At 40.4% G+C, this 16,247-nt stretch overlaps 1 protein-coding gene across 1 annotated transcript in view; it reads left to right on the forward strand.

The window, feature by feature from the left end:
• The window catches only part of LOC110504354 (low-density lipoprotein receptor-related protein 1B), a 430,734-nt gene that overhangs the window by 344,046 nt on the left and 70,441 nt on the right, over positions 1 to 16,247 (forward strand). The window contains exons 47-58 of the mRNA XM_036965026.1: positions 336 to 464; positions 2,616 to 2,735; positions 3,880 to 3,993; positions 4,269 to 4,418; positions 4,740 to 4,862; positions 7,410 to 7,529; positions 8,254 to 8,382; positions 11,903 to 12,025; positions 12,251 to 12,391; positions 12,803 to 12,990; positions 14,432 to 14,615; positions 14,880 to 14,965. Of these exons, the coding sequence (XP_036820921.1) occupies positions 336 to 464; positions 2,616 to 2,735; positions 3,880 to 3,993; positions 4,269 to 4,418; positions 4,740 to 4,862; positions 7,410 to 7,529; positions 8,254 to 8,382; positions 11,903 to 12,025; positions 12,251 to 12,391; positions 12,803 to 12,990; positions 14,432 to 14,615; positions 14,880 to 14,965 (1,607 nt within the window). The remainder of the gene's footprint in view (positions 1 to 335; positions 465 to 2,615; positions 2,736 to 3,879; positions 3,994 to 4,268; positions 4,419 to 4,739; positions 4,863 to 7,409; positions 7,530 to 8,253; positions 8,383 to 11,902; positions 12,026 to 12,250; positions 12,392 to 12,802; positions 12,991 to 14,431; positions 14,616 to 14,879; positions 14,966 to 16,247) is intronic.

Genomic DNA, 16,247 nt, shown 5'->3' on the forward strand with positions numbered 1-16,247 from the left:
GGCACACATACACAATCCATGCCTCAATTGTTTCCAAGCTTAGAAATCCTTCTTTAACCTATCTCCTCCCCTTCATCTACACTGATTGATGTGGATTTAACAAGTGGCATCAATAAGGGATCATAGCTTTCATCTGCATTCACCTGGTCAGTCTGTCATGTTTTGTATACTCAGTGTACAGTGTATGTACTTTTGACATCAAGGTCATATTGGTACTTTTACAGCTAAGCTTAGCTTCTGAAAACTTTGAGACCACAGCTAAAACCATTATGGTGAGAGAATAAATCAACATTTGACTTGACTAAGCTAATTAAACAAGTTATCTACTTTTACAGCAGAGAATTCCTCCTGCAACATCCACACAGAGTTTGAATGCGGAAACGGCGAGTGCATCAACTATCAGTTCACGTGTGATGGAGTGGCTCACTGCAAAGACAAGTCAGATGAGAAAATGCAATATTGTGGTAAGCAATTGATCTTACTATATATTGTCATAGGCCCTCGACTTTGTCTTAGGCCTAGCAAAACCTGTGCCAATATATCCTCCAAACACAGGCTTCTCGTGCATTATCACTTAACTACATGCTAACAAGATAGCCTGGTCAAATACTATGTGCTGTAACCATCCATATGGCATGACAACAATAGCAGGGTTGGCTACAACATGGCCTGATCACTGACACCGATGAGACAGCCTATAGGGAGGAGGTCAGAGACCTGGCAGTGTGGTGCCAGGACAACAACCTCTCCCTCAAAGCGAGCAAGACAAAGGAGATGATCTTGGACTACAGGAAAAGGAGGGCCCATTAACATCGATGGGGCTGTAGTGGAGTGGGTCGAGAGTTTCCAGTTCCTCGGTGTTAACATCACTAAGGAGCTATCATGGTCCAAACACACCAAGACAGTTGTGAAGAGGGCATGACAACACCTTTTCAAATCAAATCAAATGTATTTATATAGCCCTTCGTACATCAGCTGATATCTCCAAGTGCTGTACAGAAACCCAGCCTAAAACCCCAAACAGCAAGCAATGCAGGTGTTGAAGCACATTGGCTAGGAAAAACTCCCTAGAAAGGCCAAAACCTAGGAAGAAACCTAGAGAGGAACCAGGCTACGAGGGGTGGCCAGTCCTCTTCTGGCTGTGCCGGGTGGAGATTATAACAGAACATGGCCAAGATGTTCAAATGTTCATAAATGACCAGCATGGTCAAATAATAGGTCTGGGACAGGTAGCACGTCCGGTGAACAGGTTTTCCTCCTCAGGAGACTGAAAAGATTTGGCATGGGTCCCCATATCCTCAAAATGTTATACAGCTGCATCATCGAGGGCATCCTGAACGGTTGCATCACTGCCTGGTATGGCAACTGCTCGGCATCCGCCCTCAAGGCGCTACAGAGGGATCATAGCTATGTATGGCCCAATGCATCACTAGGGCAGAGCTTCCTACAATCCATGACCCAAGTCATAGACTCTTCTCTCTGCTACCACACGACAAGTGTTACCGGAGCGTCAAGTCTCGGTCCAAAAGGTTCCTTAACAGCTTCTACCCCCAAGCTATAAGACTGCTGAACAGTTAATCAAATGACCAACCGGACTATTTACATTGACCCCCCCACCCCCTACTCGCTGTTTATTATCTATGAATAGCAACTACCCTGACCTACATGTACAAATGACCTCGACTAACCTGTACCACCAACCATTGACTCCGTACCGGTACCCCCTGCATTTAGCCTCATTATTGTTATGTCATTTTATTGTGTTTTTATTCTATATTTTACTTTAGTTTATTTAGTAAATGTTTTCTTAACTCTATTTCTTGAACTGCATTGTTGGTTAAGGGCTTGTAAAGCAAGCATTTCACGGTAAGGTCTACAGCTGTTGTATTCGGCGCATTTGACAAATTAAATTAGATTTATGGTTGTCGTTATGATTTATGGTTGTTGTTATGACAACCATACACTCTTGGATTTTTTTTTGTTTTTTGATTAATTTATTCATACAATTTCATCCTTCCACAAGATATAGTCCCAACACAAATAGAGGGCTGCTACCCAAGTTGACTGGTCGTTCGTTCCATCGGTTCGGTTGCCGGTGACGTGACCCAGTCATCTGTTCTGTATCTATGGACGCGACCCAGTCATTCGTTCTAAATGTTCTATTGCTATACTGGCTGACCGTTCTTATCCCTTGCTTGCTTGCTAGCCAATTACAGCTAGAAAAAAAGGGTTCCAAAAGGGTTCTTTGTCTGTCCTCATAGGCAAAAATGTTTTGGTTCCAGGGAGAACTCTTTTGGGTGCATTTTGAACCCGCTGTGGAATGGTTCCTACATGGAACCCAAATGTATTCTACCTGGAAACAAAATGATTCTACCTGGAACCAAAAAGGGTTCTTTAAAGGGTTATCCTATGGGGACAGCAGAAGAACCATTATAGGTTCTAGATAGACCCTCTTTTTTTCTAAGAGTGTAGAAGAATTGGCTAGAGCACATACAGTGTGGGACTCTGCCAGTTGTAGTCTAGAGGACGTCATGTGAAGAAAGTGACAGTAGCCCAAGGACTACCATTAGCATTTCCTTTCAAAGTGAACATATTTTGTTTTGTCATTTCGCCAGACAACAGGATTTGTAGGAGAGGCTTCAGGGCATGCTACAACCAGCGCTGTGTGGCCAACGGTCGTTTTTGCGATGGGGTCGATGACTGTGGGGATAACTCAGACGAGGCCTTCTGTAACAGTGAGTATGGATAGACTGCTTAATCTCCCAGTCAATCCTGATACCTCAGAAGGCAGGTCCCTCTCTGCTTACGTGGGTGGGTGCGTGCGTGTGTGTGCAGCACTGCAGGCTCCACACTGGGCTAAGCCCATCTCTTTAATGAGCCCCAACATCACATACCAAGGATACCACATACCACATACATACCACTCCGCAGAGACAGAAGGGGAGGATGTTAGGCACAACATGTTCAGAAAATTATCATTAAAGTGGCTCACTCTTCGTGTTGTCATTTTCGTCATCATTTTCTACAAAATGATAAGTAATCATGCAAAGATGGCCCCTAATCTCCAATATTTATAATTGCTATTCAAATCAAGTGGTATTCAAAATCCAATTAGCTATTATGTTTGCTATTTTTTTACATTTTGTTTCTGGGGCTGTGATTCAGCAGTTGGCCCTGAGGAAAACAAACCTAGCACTATTTAGCAGGAACTTAATGTTCTTTAAACCTGAAACAAGACAATTAAGAGAGTCTGTGAGGCAGCAGTTCTCTAAAGATGGATGAAGCTTTCCAGGACTTTCCGGGCACATCTAGCAGTAATGTGTCTCAACGCATGCAGTCGGTTCAGTTATTAATGGTAAATAATCAACAATACCCCTGTTAAAACATGTAATTATATGCATATAAATGAATAGACCAAAGTAAATTGAGCAAGAAAACCCCTTCTCTTCACTAGATCTATCAAAGATAATGTCTTAGTATCTAATGTGCAGTGGTTAATTAGTAAGGCTCATAATAACAGACCATAAATGGCTTTCCCATAAACTAAATGATCATAAATAAATCCTGAAATTATCATGTTTTTAGATGACTCGTTTTTTTTTTTTTTTGTTGCTTTGAACTCATTCGCGCGCACACACACACACACACACACACACACACACACACACACACACACACACACACACACACACACACACACACACACACACACACACACACCCTGACATCCTCCCTATCCTAGATATTCTCCCTGAACCTGATGATAAACACTACTGAGTCATCTACCTGGTTCACACTATTAAGTGCTCTCTACCTCCCTGATGATTTAGCATCGGGCCTTTTTGAAGTGTTAATTTCCCTTTCCCACTATCCTCTCAGATGTCACATGCGTGTCGTCTGAATCATCCTGCCAAGATGGGAGCTGTATCACCGGCTCAGCCTGGTGTAACCAGGTCATTGACTGTGCTGATGCCTCAGATGAAAAGAACTGCAGTAAGTTAAGCCTTGTCAAGGTGTGGTGTGTGATGATCCAAAAAAGTGTTAGTTTGCAAACATGGTAGCCTGCTATCACCATTGATGTATCACTTGGGTTCAGTCATCCAGCATAATCCAGACTATATTTACAATCTTATTACTCAGGTAAAAGAGCAACTTAATGTACAGTGTTAACTTGACTTTACCTGTTTATACCTTATCCATCCAAAGTGTTAGCGACTGTTTGCGGATTTGTAGTAGCTAATGTTTAGCTAGCTAATGTTTTTGTGTAGACCACACAGACTGCTCTGACTTCTACAAACTGGGGGTAAAAGAGAGAGTCTTCATTAGCTGTAACTCCACCTCACTGTGTATCCACCCCTCCTGGATCTGTGATGGAGCCAACGACTGTGGAGATTACGCAGATGAGACCAACTGCCAGGGTGAGTCTCTCCTCTTCTCTCCTCTCGTCACGTCACGTCTCCTCTCATCACCTCTCTCGTCTCATGTCCTCTCCTCATCTCTCCTCCTCTCTCCATGCTCTCTGCTTAGGGAAGACAGATTGAGGAAGTCAGCTTCAATTAGAGAAGAGTTAGAGAAAATCATAAAACATAAATATGATTTCCTGAAGTGATTAGGCGAGACAGAATTAGGGATTCGCAGAGAGCTTAGGGAAAAGATAATGACCTGAATCATTACTGAATCACCACTGAATCACCTCTAACACCCAGATGACTATTCCCTTCCATTGTTGTCTGCCCTAGTTTCCCATGGGCAGAAATGTGAAGAAGGCCATTTCGCCTGCCCAAGCGGTAACTGTATCTCCAGTGTGTGGCTGTGTGATGGACAGAAGGACTGTGAGGATGGGGCAGATGAATTTCAGTGTGGTAAGGCTTTGCTATGTTGATGGTCCATTACATTACAAAGAGTTTCTAAGACAGCTTGTCTGAATGACTTAAAGACAGCTATTGAAGCCACAAATCCAGTGTATTAATATGGACAGAAAGACTGTGCTGACTTGGCCGATGAAGTTTAGTTCAGTAAGGGCTTGCTATGTTTATAAGACCATGTGGGTAGCGACATTACATTCCACTACAAAGAGACCATTTATTATTGGGCTTGTCTGAGTGACTTCTAGACAACCACAGGAAGCCACAAATCCAGTGTTAGTCATGACAAATCAGTAATGATTAGAGTTAATTGTACAGTACGTCACAGAGCCATGTCTCTTCGACACATTCTATTGTGCATCCTCATTGTGTGTTTAATTGCATTTCCAAGCTGTCTGCTAACCTACTGGGTGTTGTAGAGAGAGTTTATCTCCAGCCTCGATATTCAAATATAGCCACTTAAAAAGGACACAGTGTGTTTTTCTTTCCTGGCTTTGAATTAGCATATTCTACCTTTGTGCGTAACTATTAATTAATTAGCCATCAGTCGTTATGAGTTGTTATCAGAGATGGAAACGTGTGTTCACTGAAAAGTGACTGATATCTGAAAGGATCACTTGGAATGTTCCTTTCACATGGAACCCTTTTACCAACTCTCACCAGGGAAGACAAGAACACTTCTAGCCCACCTCTATGATCATCTTTAATGAATGCATAACTTACCATGACAAAGTAAAGGACTTTCCAATTAGATAGCTAGAGCATAACTGAGTCATGGTCTGGGTAAATATGCTATCAAACCAATTACTTATTCATGTACACCAAACATGTCATTGCTTCTGTCATCAAATTGAAGAAAAAGGATCTTCCAAGAGCGTTTGAGTGCCACTGAGGTGTTAATACATATGCTCAACTCACCTTTGTCAGAGTTAGGCTTCAGATTAATAAATGCACTGAACTACTGAGGAATTCATTCATTTTGATACAATGGCCCACACAAATAACACTGTCATATGTGTTAACTGTCTTGAAGAGTAAGATCGTGCTTGTTTGTTGAAGTGAAATAAATTACAGTAAATTGTCTAAATCAAGGGAAGAATACCGTTTGGTAATCGTATTTAATGAATTACATGTTAACTGGGTGACTCATAGGATACCATTTCATCTAACATGATTCTGTGTACCATCAAAGGAGTGAAGAACATGTTCCCATTCATTTAGTTAAGTGCTTCATTACTGTTTGAATTTATTTGGTATCGAGAATCAAAAATGTACCGTAGCTCCTTTCAAAGCTGAGCAGAATGATGCTGCTGTCTGAATGGCATTCAGTCTGTTAGATGTTTAGATTTGGCATTCCCAGGACAAATAGAAGATATTCCAATTTCGCTAAGTTAATTACCATATAAAAAGCCAATGATATTGATAAATTACAGTAAAGGAAAACAGTTTGAAGAAAATGTCATTTTCACTGGTAATCCAAAATCTCACAACTGATTAGATGAAATACTTATCATTGTAAAACGTCTGATGAGCTTTCCCAGTACAGTGAAAGACCATGGAAGCCTAAGATATGAAATATTAGCATCTCTTCTAAACTGAATGGACCTTTGCGAGACTGGGAGAGACAGAGGCACTGGATCTAGGCCCCCAAGGGAGGGTGGTTCTGTGAAGTTAAATGCCCCTATATGAAGATATTTGTTCCTATCTGTATCTCCATCTGTGATTATCCTGTTCAACAGTATAAGACTTATTTTTGATTTACAGCATGTAAATCAGTGTGACCTTGATAGGAAAAGCATATATGATCTATGAATAGACACCAGACTTGGGTTCATGACATGCATATATACTTATTTTCAAATAATGTGGCAAATCAGCAACTTATTTCAAAATACATTATCTAATATACCTCTAGGACCGAACGGACCTAGGTTCAAATGCATGGAGTATTGAAATAATTTTATTTTTCTGTGTATTTTAGTATTTTCAAATACATGCCAACACTTTACAAGTGTATTTCCAAATACATCGCAATATTCAACTACTTGTCTTTTCAAAGAATTTGTGTGCAATTTGTATGTTACGAATTTGTTACACACTTGTTACGATTTTGTTCTGGATAAATGACTAAAATGTCATTATTTCAGTAGGGAGTACATTCTCAAATCATAGACCCTTTTGGCAATATTTGTTATTCTTCACATTTTTGCATTATGCAAACCTCCAGCCATTTGATTTAAAAAATAAAAACGTAAATGTAAATGTTTTTTTTTCTTTTCACATTTGTAACCAGTCGGCTCTCCTTAAAACCCCTACAGATGTTTTATACTAAAAACTGAAGAAGAGAAAGCACAACGTCTTCTAATTGGCTCCAAGGCCAATAACCCTCTCTGAAAATAGAAAGGCTAAGGGGCAAATGAGAAAAGTGTGCTTTGATTGAAAAGAACTAGGCGACTTCTACTACAGTGTGTTGTTTTTGTCTTTTTTTTCTTTCACTTAAGTGTTTAGATTTATGGTGTTGGGAATGTGCTGTTTCTCCCCTAGACTCCTCTTGCCTGTGGAACCAGTTTGCCTGCTCTAAGAACAAGTGCATTGCCAAGCAGTGGCTGTGTGATGGAGAGAACGACTGTGAGGATGGACTGGATGAGAGTGTGCAGATCTGTGGTAAGTACCCACGGTCATGTGGCAATACTTTGGGTGAAGGCAACATGTATCTCAAACATGCGGTTTGAGACCAGCCTGACAACCTGATTGCAACATTGTAGAACATTGTTTTGAGACCAGTTGTAGACCTTTGAGTTTTAGACTAGGCTATTGAAATTATGGACAAAAATGAAATTAAAGAGATTAAAAATACTTTGACGACGTGGTGAGGGAAAATTGATTTTTCATCATTATGGCCAAGAGGCAGAGCAATTTCACAGCATAAATGAGATGTTACAATAATTAATTTCTCCATAAACAGAAATAATCATACAACAATAAATAGAAAATGTTTGCTGGGAACAGTGGTATAATTGGATTGTAATAGAAATGTCAAGGCAATATTAATGAAATAGCCCTAAACCTTTCCCTACACTATTGCAATCGAAAGAAAGAAAGTACATTTTAACCAGACAAGCATTATTGAGCAAATGTACTTAAATGTAATTTTCACAGAATGAGGATTTTCATTGATTGCTTTGTATTGTCTCTGAGGCCACATAAAACGTAACAAAATACGATTTAGGCCTATGCTTGAATGTAAGTGGCAAGAAGGGAATGGATATTATAATACAGTATATCCATTCTACTTTTTAACTCACCGTTGTTTTAGGTTATAGTTCAGCTTAGTACATTATGCAGTTTGCTTGACCTTTCCCCTCTTTCCCCCTATTTGCCCCCTCAGGTTTGGTGACGTGTGCTCCAGGGTTATTCAGCTGCCCTGGGTCCTATGCCTGTGTCCCCAAACACTGGCTCTGTGACGGGGAGAGAGACTGTCCTGATGGCAGTGACGAACTGGCTGCAGCTGGATGTGGTAAGTTTGCAATGGCCCCCCATATTAATTTCAGATAGAGCCACAGACAACACTATCTTTACTATCTGTTAGATGACAACAAAAGATCACTCCATGTCAATGTTGATTGGGTAACACTTGACATTGTTTTCCCTATTACTATGTACTATAGCTACACAGTAATAACTGTAGTAAAAGCATAGTAGTTAAATGGATTATTGTGTGTAATTACATGTTAATAAGGTTGTAGCACAATCAGTTATTACACAATTGGAACAAGGAATGTGTAATTACACATCCACTTGCTGAAGGTTTTTCCACATGTTTAATTACTGATGTCATTACATATATACTTGTTCCACTATGTAAGTAATGTTTTGTAATAACACATTTCAAAGTCACGTGTGAATACCATGTTAATAACTCAACCCAAAATCTGTCCTTGTTACATGTAACTAACTACAAGGTGCCAATACCATCAAATCCACATGTAATACCAGGATTAATAAATAGGCTAGGACCTGGTAACACCATTCTGTATACATCTGGCCCTTCTTTGGACACTGCGCTAACAAACCTCCAAACGAGCTTCAACGCCATACAACACTCCTTCCATGGCCTCCAACTGCTTTTAAATGCTAGTAAAACTAAATGCATGCTCTTCAACCAATTGCTGCCCGCACCCTCCCACCCGACTAGCATCACTGCTCTGGACGGTTCTGACCTGGAATATGTGGACAACTACAAATACCTAGGTGTCTAGTTAGACTGTAAACTCTCCTTCCAGATTCACATTAAGCATCTCCAATCCAAAATTAAATCTAGAATCGGTTAGGACATCGGTTAGGACAAGTCGGTTAGGACATCTACTTTGTGCATGACACAAGTAATTTTTCCAACAATTGTTTATAGATTATTTCACTTATAGTTCACTGTATCACAATTCCAGTGGGTCAGAAGTTTACATACACTAAGTTGACTGTGCCTTTAAACAGCTTGGAAATGATGCCATGGCTTTAGAAGCTTCTATTAGGCTAATTGACATCATTTGAGTCAATTGGAGGTGTACCTGTGGATGTATTTCAAGGCCTACCTTCAAACTCAGTGCCTCTTTGCTTGACATCATGGGAAAATCAAACAAAATCAGACAAGACCTCAGAAATAAAATTGTAGACCTCCACAAGTCTGGTTCATCCTTGGGAGCAATTTCCAAATGCCTGAAGGTGCCACGTTCATCGGTACAAACAATAGTACGCAAATATAAATGCCATGGGACCACGCAGCCGTCATACCGCTCAGAAAGGAGATACGTTCTGTCTCCTAGAGATGAACGTACTTTGGTGTGAAAAGTGCAAATCAATCCCAGAACAACAGCAAAGGACCTTGTGAAGATGCTGGAGGAAACAGGTACAAAAGTATCTATATACACAGTAAAATGAGTCCTATATTGACATAACCTGAAAGGCCGCACAGCAAGGAAAAAACCTCCGCTCCAAAACCTCCATAAAAAAGCCAGACTACGGTTTGCAATTGCACATGGTGACAAAGATCATACTTTTTGGAGAAATGTCCTCTGGTCTGATGAAACAAAAATAGAACTGTTTGGCCATAATGACCATTGTTATGTTTGGAGGAAAAAAAGGGGAGGCTTGCAAGCATACTTCCAAAGTTGTGGCAAAATGTCTTAAGGATAACAAAGTCAACGTATTGGAGTGGCCATCGCAAAGCCCTGACCTCAATCCTTTAGAAAATTTGTGGGCAGAACTGAAAAAGCGTGTGCGAGCAAGGAGGCCTACAAACCTGACTCAGTTACACCAGCTCTGTCAGGAGGAATTGGCCAAAATTCAGCCAATTTATTGTGGAAAGCTTGTGGAAGGCTACCCAAAATGTTTGACCCAAGTTAAACAATTTAAAGGCAATGCTACCAAATACTAATTGAGTGTATGTAAACTTCTGACCCACTGAGAATGTGATGAAATAAATAAAATCTGAAATAAATCATTCTCTCTACTATTATTCTGACAATCTTAAAATAAAGTGGTGATCCTAACTGACCTAAGACGGGGAATTTTTACTAGGATTAGATATCAGGAATTGTGAAAAACTGAGTTTAAATGTATTTGGCTAAGGTGTATGTAAACTTCCGACTTCAACTTTATATTGCAATGGTCATCCCCAAAGCCAATACTTAATTTGCCCGCCTTTCCTTCCAGTTCTCTGCTGCCAATGACTGGAACGAATTGCAAAAATCTCTGAAGCTGGAGTCTTATATCTCCCTCTCTAACTTTCTGCATCAGCTGTCAGAGCAGCTTACCGATCACTGTACCTATACACAGCCAATCTGTACATAGCACACCCATATTATTACTTACCCTTTTACTCTTTTTTGCACCCCAGTATCTCTACTTGCACATCATCATCTGCATATCTATCACTCCAGTATTAATGCTAAATTGTAATTATTTTTGCCTCAATGGCCTGTTTCTTGCCTACCTCCCTACTCTTCTACATTTGCACACACTGTACATAGATCTTTCTATTTTTCTTTTATTTTGTGTTATTGACCAGACGTTTGTTTATATATGTGTTGTTGTTTTTGTCGCACTGCTTTGCTTTGTCTTGGCCTGGTCGCAGTTGTAAATGAGAACTTGTTCTCAACTGGCCTACCTGGTTAAATAAAGGTGAAATAAAATACAAAAAAAAAAAAAAAAAAATGTAACAAGGCATTAACTGCTGGTCATGCTGGTCAATGAGTTTATTTCTATTGTTACAATCTCTGTTTGAAGCTGGTGTACTAAACCGAAAGTAAAAGATGCCAAAATGAAAGTAAGGACCGGGAAGCATAGAAATTGAGCACATATTTTAGACTTGCTTTCAATGAGAATGAGAGATATGTAACTCACATTTCTATGTGCATTTGGTGTGGTTGCCCCAAAAGTTACATATTGCAGCTTTAATGTAAAGTGAAGTGACATTTTTTTAAATGTATTTGTAGTTACAATGTAACAACCTTTGCAAACAATAGGCCAACCAGGAGAAAATAAGGAGACAGGATAACGTTTTTCAGTTGGACTTATCTTTAATGGATTTGACAAACCATTCAAATTCAATTCCCCATATCAGAATCAATGGAATAACTATTTTAGTTCGCTTTACCACTCTGTGTTAGTGTGTTTTACTAACTAGGATTTCCACATTATTCACTAAAGGAGAGTGTGAAAGGTCAGTGTGATGTCACTACCTGGCGTTCCTCTGGCGTCTTTTCCTTCTTTTGCATGTGCAAACATACAATGTCAGTCACTAAATAGTGGACAAAAAAGGTTAACAAAATGTTTAATGAGTTTTTGTTTTTTTAGGATTTTGGAGAAGTTAGAGTTCACCAGTAATAAAAATGAAAGTGATAAGAAAATACCTCCTCCACCTCCACCCCACTTCCTCCAGTGCTGACTCCATATTGTTGAGCATATGCATTGTGATGCCACATCTCTAGAGTGATGTTGACTCATAATGTAACCCTTCAACATTGTTTCTCACCCCACAGCACCCAACAACACATGTGATGACAACTCCTTCCGTTGCCACAACAAAGCCTGCATCCCCCTGCGTTTTGTCTGTGATCATGACGATGACTGTGGGGATGGATCTGACGAGTCACTTGAATGTGGCAAGTAGATTTGTTGCTTTGTCTTCATTACCACAGAGTAATAACTGAGTAATAACATTGTATTACATTATAACAGAGTTAAAACTCATTAAGACCTTACTGTAACAGAAAATTAGTTGGAAGTAGAATGCCTTTACAGTAACTCGGAACTGCGATGATGTGTTGGCCTGTGTGAGTGTCAGTTAGTGAGGCTGCAGCGCTCTCTTTGTATCTCTGTCTCTGCAGAGTACCGGTCCTGTGGACCTGAGGAGTTTCGCTGTGGGGACGGCCGCTGCCTGCTGAGTGCTCAGTGGGAGTGTGACGGCTACCCGGACTGTCCTGACGGATCTGACGAGCTGCCCCTGAACCTCAAATGCCTGGCTGCAGGTAATGTAGTCTACTGCTGTTAGTACTTTCTGGCCGAAGCTGGTATAGTCTACTGCTGTTAGTACTTTCTGGCCGCAGCTGGTATAGTCTACTGCTGTTAGTACTTTCTGGCTGCAGCTGGTATAGTCTACTGCTGTTCGTACTTTCTGGCTGCAGCTGGTACTGCTGTTTGCTTAGATACAGGTACTGTCTGCTGCTGTTTGGTTCTCTCTACAGTACCAATCTATCCATTACTGTCAGCAGTCTAACTAATAGAGGATAGAAACCAAAGATATGAAGACTGTTACGAGTAAAACTTTCCAAATAGCATTCATCTTGAATAAAGTTAATCTGATTTACCAAAATGCAGTATAAAAAATAACTATCGGAAATACTTTTTGCTTTGCCATTGAGTTATAAATTACCTTCCAGGGAGTCTGTGCAACGGTTCATTCTTCATGTGTTCCAACGGACGCTGCATCTCTGAAGGGAGTCTGTGTGACAAGAAAGACGACTGTGGCGACAGGTCCGATGAGAAGAACTGCAACGTGAACGAGTGTCTGAATCGCAGAGTCAGTGGCTGTACACAGAACTGTCAGGAACTTCCTGTTGGATACAAGGTAGGAATCATCACGAACGGGCCTTGATACACGCTCGGGCCAGTATACTCAGAATCATAATCAAGGTTAGTTTTCCTTTCCTCAGGTTTTATAAGTTCTCTATATCCAATCCTTAGTTCTGTCAGAGACAGATTGATAGGTGGACAGCTGTAACACGCTGGAGGGTTTGCAGGTATTACCAATAATAATGTAGCCAAAACAATAGAAACGTTTTAAATAAGTACAGAACCTGAGTTTAATCAAGGAAACGGTATTGTTTCTGATATATTTTGTATGCAGAAGACTGTAACACAGCACTGGTAAAGTGCCAACATGTTTATCTCCTTATTTTCATGATTTAAATGATTGATTATGTTGTGCCTGAGACTATATTAGGCTTACCCACACAAGCTAAAAACACACAAACACAGTCAGGCAAGCACAGTCAATCCATCACAGAGTAAGGTTATACACACAGTACGGTAGGATCCTATCATCATATTGTATACACACCTATGCTATGGATACAAGTGATGAAATATGAGTAAATGGTTTTGGGAAGGCTTCCGTGCCAGCTGTCCAGGAGTGTGTTTTTTTGCTGGTCAAAGAGAAAGGCTGTGTCTCAAATGACACCCTATTCCCTAGTGTACTACTTTTTTTTACCAAAGTCCAATGGGCCCTAGCTAGGGAATATGGTGCCATTTGAGCCACAGCCAGAGAGGACAGTTCTGCTGAGTGTTCTGAGGAGTGACTGTGCTATTCTGCTGTCTGGCCTGGATCCAGGGCACGGTCGTCGCTCCGGTGTGACCCCACAGCCATCAGAGATGTCAGAATAACACACTCTGACCCTCACTCTGGGTTCTCCCCTTGCCCCCTCCTTGCCCCCCTCTTGCCCCCTCCTTGCCCCCTGCTCTCTGCATTACAAAGTGACCAACAAGGATAGAGTAAAAAAGTGTTCCCTGACCTGGCTGTCTAGAGACTGAAGCATAACAGAGCTGGATGACCAGAGAGCACATCAACAGAGACCCCTAACTCATCCATCTGGCCTGAACAGATATATCAGCAGAAAGGCCTGGAAGGTTAGAACTGTAGATCAGAGAGGAATTTAAGCAGTGGCCAGTAACAGCTGATACAGTTATTTTGGGCTGGATTTGCTGAATGGCAGCAGTTTTAATTTATTTCGTATTGTTCTTCTGCCATGACATGTATGTCATCATACTGATGCCAGTGTTTTTTTATTGGTCTTGTGTTATTTTGTGAGTAGATGTACTGGCAAATTGAGAAGTTAGATTTAAGTGAGTGTTGTTACAATTTAAATTTGGAGCTGAATATCCCTCTGTCTCTGCAAAGCATTTACTGTATCAACCAGCTGCTGCAATATCTTGAGTAAATAGACTACAATTTGTTCAATTTGTCTAGACTAAAATATGCTCCATTACTTCTCTGTTTGTGTGATGATCAGTGCAAGTGTTGGCCTGGATTCCGGCTGAAGGATGACGGGAAAACGTGTGTGGACGTTGATGAATGTTCCTCCAGCCTGCCCTGCAGCCAGCGTTGCATCAACACCTATGGATCCTTCAAGTGTCTGTGTGTGGATGGCTACGAAGCCCTGGAGCGCAGCCCCAACACCTGCAAGGCTCTCTCAGGTAAGGATATTCACGTCTTGATAATTAGCTTGTAGTGTATTAACCTGCTGTCCATCAGAATGGTTCTCTAGTGATGTACAGTATTTCACAAGAGCTGTTCTAAAGGATGTTTACCTATTTTCAGAAATGCCAAGCGTAGTACTGTAGAATACCAGTACTGTACTGCAGTCTGATGGAATGGTTCCAGTGACACATTGGATTCCAGTGTTTTTTGTTTTTGTTTACCTTGTTCTAAAGGACATTTGTTTGTTCTCTTCCTTTCAGTGGAGGAACCGTTTCTCATACTAGCAGATCATCATGAAATCAGGAAACTGAGTGTGGATGGATCAAACTACACCATTTTGAAACAGGTAAGAGGAAACCATATATCTATCTACAAGATAGTATAGAAAACATATATCTACACAAGTCAAAGTATTTGTTTTAAACTGATGCCAAAATATGCATACGGATCTTAGTCTGTCTGTCACTCTGTTTTGGAAAGATAAGACCGTCTCAGGGTAAAATGACAGAAACCAGAAGATCAAGTGCACACAATTAGATCTGTAACCGTATCTGGTTTGCATATATTTATCCCTGTCAGTAAGATTACCTTGCCACTACCCTGCCATGTTGCATTTAGTTAAGATTTTACATTTGAGTCATTTAGCAGATGCTTTTATCCAGAGAAACTTACAATTAGTGACTTCATAGTTGTCCTTGTCTTGTATTTCACATGTCTCTGATTCATCTGCTGACTTTGACTGTTAATGAGAGAGAGGGGGAGAGGGGGGGGGGAGAGAGATTAAAACCGGATCATGAAATGGAACCGTGAAACCTTAATGGTGCAACAATTAAGATCCGTATAGTGACACATCTGTTATAACAAGTGGCCCACTATACTGGCCCGTTGAAAACACCCTCATTTAGCCCTATTAATACTCTCTGCCTGCAAAGTGAGTCATTATGTAAATCAGTTAAATGTAGTCTATTTAGTGTCTTCTTTGTACTAAGTACTGACACTTTTTTGTATATCATTGCCTAGCAGGTAGCCTAGCGGTTAAGAGAGTTGGGCCAGTAACTGAAAGGTCGCTGGTTCAAATCCCTAGGTGAATAATCTGCCGATGTGCCCTTGGGCAATTAGCACTTAACTCTAACTGCTCTGGATGAAAGAATCTGCTAATTTACTAAAATGGAAACTTATAAATGTATGGTATATTGCATTTAATGTCTTTGTACAAAATACTGACACCTTTTCATGGATCACTGCCTAAGCTAATTGAATCATGTACGGTATCTTGTTTGTATTTTATTTATATTAATTTCAAAGTGCTCCAGGTTACTTAGATACAGGTATAGTTATTTGGAGAGATAATGGACTTTCTTACAGCAAAATGTTCACTGTGACTACAGTGCTTCTCATTCCTATTCCATAGGAAATATCAGAAGCATTTTTAGCAGGGATATACAGTGCCTTGCGAAAGTATTCGGCCCCCTTGAACTTTGCGACCTTTTGCCACATTTCAGGCTTCAAACATAAAGATATAAAACTGTATTTTTTTGTGAAGAATCAACAACAAGTGGGACACAATCATGAAGTGGAACGACATTTATTGGATATTTCAAACTTTTTTAACAAATCAAAAACTGAAA

Source organism: Oncorhynchus mykiss, chromosome 3, assembly GCF_013265735.2.
Source record: "Oncorhynchus mykiss isolate Arlee chromosome 3, USDA_OmykA_1.1, whole genome shotgun sequence".
In the NCBI taxonomy this organism is placed as follows: Eukaryota; Metazoa; Chordata; class Actinopteri; order Salmoniformes; family Salmonidae; genus Oncorhynchus; species Oncorhynchus mykiss.